Source organism: Alligator sinensis, unplaced genomic scaffold (assembly GCF_000455745.1).
Source record: "Alligator sinensis unplaced genomic scaffold, ASM45574v1 scaffold1216_1, whole genome shotgun sequence".
NCBI classification, from domain to species: Eukaryota; Metazoa; Chordata; order Crocodylia; family Alligatoridae; genus Alligator; species Alligator sinensis.
The window spans coordinates 2,110,204-2,116,490 of NW_005842018.1; the positions used below are offsets into that span (position 1 = coordinate 2,110,204).

A 6,287-nucleotide genomic window follows, 5' to 3' on the forward strand; every position below is an offset into this window, starting at 1 on the left:
AAAGATTATTTAGTATCCAATTATACCCTCAGATATAAAACACAGCTTCCACTGACTTTGGTATGAAGAACACATGTATTCAAGGGCAGTGTTAGTTTTTTCTTAAAATTAAAAAAGTGATCAGTCCAAAGGAAAGTAGAGTTTGTGGGCTAAGATATTATAATGCAAACAGCAATAACTATTACTATATTATAACAGTAATATAATACAATAGCAGTGATAACTATTACTATACTATACCTGTTATATTAGACACAGTCAGGGATTGTACATCTAAACTCCAAAGATTTCTGAACTGGAGTGAGACTGCCAACCTGAAAGTCACTTTTCTGTCTCAAAACATCCCAAATTTACTTAAGATTACTGCTACTTTTTCCCTAGTTAATTTTGTGCTTTTAAAAACAGTGTGGACAGTTAGTTTCCCCATTCTCTTGTATCTAGTCAGTTTTCTGTTGACAGACAACAGCAAGCCCTGTTTTACTTTCATATCTATGGTCAGTTTATATTTAAGTCCATCCCACGGTCTCAGGGTCAATGTTAGGAAAAACAGCTCTCTCTTTTAAAAAGTTAATAACTACAGATAAAGACCTCGAACTGCTTTTACCCTTACAAAAATCATAAATCAAGAAAAAAAGTATCCTTTATACTAAAGATAGTGTTGCCAGGACTCAACATATTGTCTTTAGCCTTAAATTCCATGTCAACACATGAAGACAAATATTTTTAGTTGCATGGAAACTTCTGACAGACTCAAAGACAGGCCCTTCTTGATGTTGAAATACTTGAAAGTTTTACTTCAATGTGTGTTCAGAAACACCTCCAATGTACTGGCAGGGCTGAACAGCTCAGTGTTCATCTCACACGGCAGTGCTGCTCAACCTTTTGGCCCTATAGGACGATTCCCATATAGGGTCAGCATGTAGGGTTCAGTCCCACAAGCCCAGAATGGACCCTGAACTGCCTGATCTAGTACATGGGGCTATGCTGTCATTTGGCCTACAGGACTCTCCTTCGGTCCAGAAATTTGGCAGCTGGGGAGTGGTAATTAACACAGTCACATTCCACCCCAATGTCCCCCTTATCCCACTGGTCAAATTTTGAGACCCATCGGGGGCCCTGCAGACTGGATAACACAGCTTGGAGCACCCAGCTCCGTGGGGAATCCACATTTTCTGGAACATGTTTGTTCCTCTCATATGAAGGCAATCCAGGCACCTATACACATGCAGCAAGGCTGCTCCAATGCACTGTAATTACTCGATTAGTCAAGTCTCCTGGAGCGTGGCAATTACCGTACTCCAGCATCTCTTGTATTAACATCCCTAAGCTGAAAAACGGCGGTGGGGGCACTTTAACTAAAGCTTGCTCAAAAAACTTTAGTTAAACCCCCGCTGCCATTTTTCAGCACAGGGACACTGATACACAAGATGCTCTGGGCGCTTTAATCAGAGTTGCTCTCAGAGCCATTCTAATTAAAGCATTCCCCCCCTCACTCCCTGCAACTCCCAGAGCATGTGTATAAATGCCCTCCGTGAACATGCCTACTAGATTGGGCACCACGCAAAATGCAGTGATGAACATGGATTTCTTTCAGAACAGAGGAGATGGTACCACTGTCTTTTTTTTTTTTTTGAATGATGGCTCAATGTGTAGAGCATTCACCCAGGCTGTGCAAGAGCTGGATTCAGGACCCTCCTCTACCTGGGAAAGCTCCTCTACCTGGGCTTAACCATTTGGGGGAGTTGTGCTTACTCTACCCTTTTCTTCCCTACTTTCTGACCTAGTGAATCTTTCCAGGCACAATGGAACACCTTCAAAAGGGAGGCTGGACAACATCCCCAACCCAGAAGAGCCCGTAGGTTTGTGGTACAGGCACTCTTTTGGGATTTGAATCCTCTCAAGCAGGGTGCAGAACTGAACCCAAGGCTACTTCTTGAATTAGTGTTCTGTCAAACTAGTGTTTAAGGTGCAGAAGGGGCACCAACTTTTCCTCCTCCGTCTGTACTTCTAGTAGAAAGGAGTTGCCTTCTACTCCATTTTGGAAAAAAACACCTAGCTTCAGCAGAGCGTACAGGCTGTGAATTCCCAAGTAGTAGGAGGGTCCTGGCTGCATTAAGAAGCATCCTTCACCTCAGCATTTTGTTATTGGCCAGCTTAGTCAGCTCCCTGCTCAGTGTGCTGTTTTTTGTGGAGCTTGTTTTGAGGTATCTAACTCTCCCCCTGCTATACAGGAGCCTAGGGGACTGCCTCTGAGCTACCAGTTCCAATTCAGGGGAGACCTACTAGCTGGAGTCACAGATTGCAATGCCTAACCCTATTTAGTTTTGAACCTTAATGACTCAGGACATCCCTGACACCTCTTAGACCTTTCAGAGCTATGAGGGCCTTGAAACCAGAAGACACTGGTTTATAGGTTAAGTTATTAAAAATTTTAAGTTTGTGGAATCTCCCTCATGGGTGGTTTTAAAGAACAGATTAGACAAATATTGGTCAGGAATGACTTGGGGGTCCTTGATCCTGGTGTGGGGCAGGAAGATGACTCTCAATATTTCATCCATTCCTGTTTTCTAATTTCAATGAATTAACAAGTAGAGGATAAACCTCAGTGAGGAGGGTCTTCCAGAACGAGCAGCTTGCAAGATGCTGAAAAAATGATGTTTGAGTGTGTACACCCAAATATGAAGTTGACATTTTCTAACCCATGTGATGAATTACATGTTGCTCTCTCTGGGCTATAGCAAGAGTCTCTCCTAATGCATTTCTTATGTGTAGCACTGAGCTAAAAAACTTTAAAAAGTATCACTTCTTGAAACTCATGTAATTACTAATGCATAAGAAGTACTGAGTGGGTGTAAAATATTACCACAAAAGAGCAATGGAGTGGAGAATCTCTATCCTATAGACTTTTTTTTATTTTAACAAAGGTGTGAGTCACAACACAAGGTACTCATGCAAGGCAGAATCAGACTGCTCCATTTCATTTACCTTTTAACTCGTTATTCTCTGTAATCAGCTCCTTCATCTGCTGCACCATCTCCTCTGGGGTGTACATGCTGAACGTAGAGGGGGCCATGTCATGGGTGCCATTTTCCATTTCACTGTTGGGGCACTTCCCATTTTCAGCAGGGCAGCTGGACATCACGGCAGCAACTATTATAAGATTAACAGACAGAGAGAGTCAGTCTCCTGCTGCAAGGCTGTGCACCAAAAAAACCCAATGACGTACTTCTCACACTAACATCAAGCCACAGATCAATTTATACCGGAGTGGGCAAAATATGGCCCACAGGCTGGATCCAGCCCACCAAGGGATTTTGTCCGGCCCATGGCAAGTCCCTCTGTCTTGCCCAGGCCAGGTGCGGGGGCAGTATGGGCCATGGCACATGTGGCCAGTCGTCCGTCCCCCCGCCCCCTCCCACGCGCAGCAGAGCTGGGCAGTGCAGCAGCCAGACTAGCTTTCTGCCACAGCAGTGGCGGCTCTTTCTGGCTGCTGCAGCTGCCAGACCTGGTCCCACTGCCCAGGCACCCAGCTCAACTGCCCCACACCCCATCTGCCCAGGTTGGGATCAGCACAGGCAGGGTGCTTGGCTTGGTGGCTGGGATGGGGCTGCAGACCAGCGGGGAGCAGCATCCAGAATCAAGATGGGTGGGTAGAGCCGAGGAGACCCCAGGATCTTGGGACTGAGGCCTGGGGCAGAATTGCAATCTGCTGCCCACGCAGCCTTGCAACGGTCACGGATTCAGTGAGTAGGGGTGTGCAGGGAGTGGATCGTGAGTAGGGGTGTGCAGGGAGTTGGGGCAGGGTGCTGACCTGGCCTATGACAGCTCACCAAAACTCCCTATGTGGCCTGTGGGCCCAAATAATTGCCCACCCCTAACTGGATACCTCTGGCCTGCTGTGACATACAAGCGTCTCAGCGCTCCAAAACGTTGCATGCAGACTTTACCAATTTAGTTTCTAGCACAAAACTCAGCTCTGGCTCATTAACTTTGCCACACGGAGGCCACACCAGCACTTAGACCAGAACTTTCAAATTCAGGTATCACCTACGGTGGGCTCCATGATGTGGAAGCCCTCTCTTCTACCTCATGCTCATGTATTATCCTTGCCTACTTGATCTAAACCAAACCAACCAAAAATTTCCTCTTCCCCTTCCCCAACCGTTCCAAAGGAGTTCATAGATCAGTTGCAGTCGGCCCTGTATTTCCTTCCCTCCTGTTCCCTTCCTAAAGCAGGCACCCTCCTTCGCTCTCAACATCTGGCTGTGTTTTACTACAGCACATTTCTTTTTCTTCCATGAGCAGAACTCCCAAGTGCTCCAGTAGCTGTGGCCGCAGCCGAGTGCCAAGGGCAGACTGTCTGTCAGAACTGCAATAATGAGCAATGAGTTAATTATTAAAGCCAGCAAACAAGCTACCCAGGGCTGCAAGCCTGCTTCCAGGAAGGGAAAATACTGCTACTTTATTTTTAAATTTCACTCTGCTTTTTATTCATAGAAGTCAAAGCGCTTGATGAGAGAGAGCAGTAGCCACATCTGAAATGCACAGAAGGGTGGCAACGTGCCCAGTCATTCAAGAAACAGTTGGCAGGGCCAAGGATGGAAGCCAAGCCTACCAAGCCCAAGGCCTGGGCCTAATTCACAGCATTATCCTGCCTCCCTTCTTTAAGAACTGCTGTTAATTGGAAGCCAAGAGAGATTTCAGAGCTGGCTTCATAGTCTCTGCAAAATGAACCAGTCTTGCAATGATGCCCCATGCCATCCCAATCCCCAAAGCAAGTTTTAGATTTGCTCACTGCAAGATAAGTATTTTTCTCTTTGCTTTCATCCTTCCCCTAATCCTTCCCTTTGTTGCTTATCTTTAATTGCTTTCTCTACTCTGGATTTTAACCCCCTTGTCCTTCAGCTCTGCAAAACTATGGCCCCTAAATCCATTTAATGTAGAACAACAACTAGATAAGTAAACAGCAACAAGTTCAGAGGGAACTGTTCAGGCAGCCGTGCCCATAGCAGCCGAGGCAGTTATATGCTCCCAGCAGGAAACCCCTGGGAAAAAATGGTTCAACTTTGCAGAGTCATGGCCAGTTCATGTCACAGGGCCTGTTTCTACTGCATTTCTGTGGTGTTACGGGAGTTGAGGAACATCCTGGAGGTAAGTCAGGCCTTACGTTTCTTGCACTGAGGCCTCCTAGGACTGAAGCAGGCTGCAAAGGGCATTCTCAGTGCTGGGGAACGGGGAGGCTCAGATGAACAGGCTCTGGCAGGAATCTCCCCGCTGCCTCCTCCCCAGGCAGGGGCAGAGGGGCCGCCACATAACAGCACAAAGGCAGTCAGGGGCAGGACTGGATTCCCCTACGGCAGCGGTTTTCAGCCTCTTTAATGTGCTCTACCCTAAAAATATTTCACTTAGAGATGCGGGCCCCTTTGGACTGTAAGTACAGGGATCCCCTTACTCTTGGACTGACCACTGTCTGCGAGGTGGGCGAGAAAGGGCTGTCTGCAGCCCCCAGAGGTCTGAGGACCGCAGCGTGAAAACCACCGTCCTAAGGGGGCCCCGGGGAACTCCTTTTTGGTTTCATTAAAATAGGTGAGCAGGTAGATAGGCAGGTAGGTAGATAGGTGGGTGGGTAGATAAATAGGTAGGGAGCTAGACAGACAGGTGGGTCGGTGGGTAGATAGGTGCATGGGTGGATAAATAGGTAGATAAGTAGGTTGGTGGGTGGGTAGGTATGTAGATAGGTGGGTGGATACATAGGTAGGTGGGTAGATAGGCAAGCAGGTTGGTGGGTAGATAGGTAGGCAGGTAGGCGGGTGGGTGGGTAGGTACGTAAGCAGGCTGGTGGGTAGATAGGTAGGCAGGTAGGTAAGCAGGCTGGTGGGTAGATAGGTAGGCAGGTAGGCGGGTGGGTGGGTAGGTGGGCAGGTACGTAAGCAGGCTGGTGGGTAGATAGGTAGGCAGGTAGGTAAGCAGGCTGGTGGGTAGATAGGCTGGTGGGTAGATAGGTAGGCAGGCTAGTAGGTAGGTAGATAGGTAGGTATGCAGGCTGGTGGGTAGATAGGCAGGCAGGTGGGTAGGTAGGTAGGTAAGTAGGCTGGTTGGTGGGTAGATAGGCAGGCAGGTTGGTGGGTGGGTAGGTAGCAGGAGTGACTGGTGCCTCCTGAATCTGGGGGGACACCAGCAGAAGCCGCGGAGGGTGGCGTCCCGTCGGGGAGCACGTGCACCCCCTGTCGCCTCCGGCAGGTAGATAAATGGGTGGGTGGATTTGCCAGGGCGGAGGCCGCAGGCAG

General features: G+C 48.0%; 1 protein-coding gene across 3 annotated transcripts in view; it reads right to left on the reverse strand.

Moving 5' to 3' along the window:
- Window positions 1-6,287, reverse strand: part of LOC102372550 (optineurin-like) — a 28,295-nt gene that overhangs the window by 21,587 nt on the left and 421 nt on the right. Inside the window, exons 1-2 of one of the 3 annotated variants that reach the window (XM_014519248.1) lie at window positions 5,453-5,470; window positions 2,986-3,150 (exon numbers count right to left, since the gene is read on the reverse strand). In XM_014519248.1, coding sequence (XP_014374734.1) covers window positions 2,986-3,139 — 154 coding nt within the window. In that variant the 5' untranslated portion in view covers window positions 3,140-3,150; window positions 5,453-5,470. Of the gene's footprint in view, window positions 1-2,985; window positions 3,151-5,167; window positions 5,232-5,452; window positions 5,471-6,287 lie in introns of those variants that run through there. The other 2 variants (XM_014519246.2, XM_014519247.2) reach the window with 2 other exon arrangements.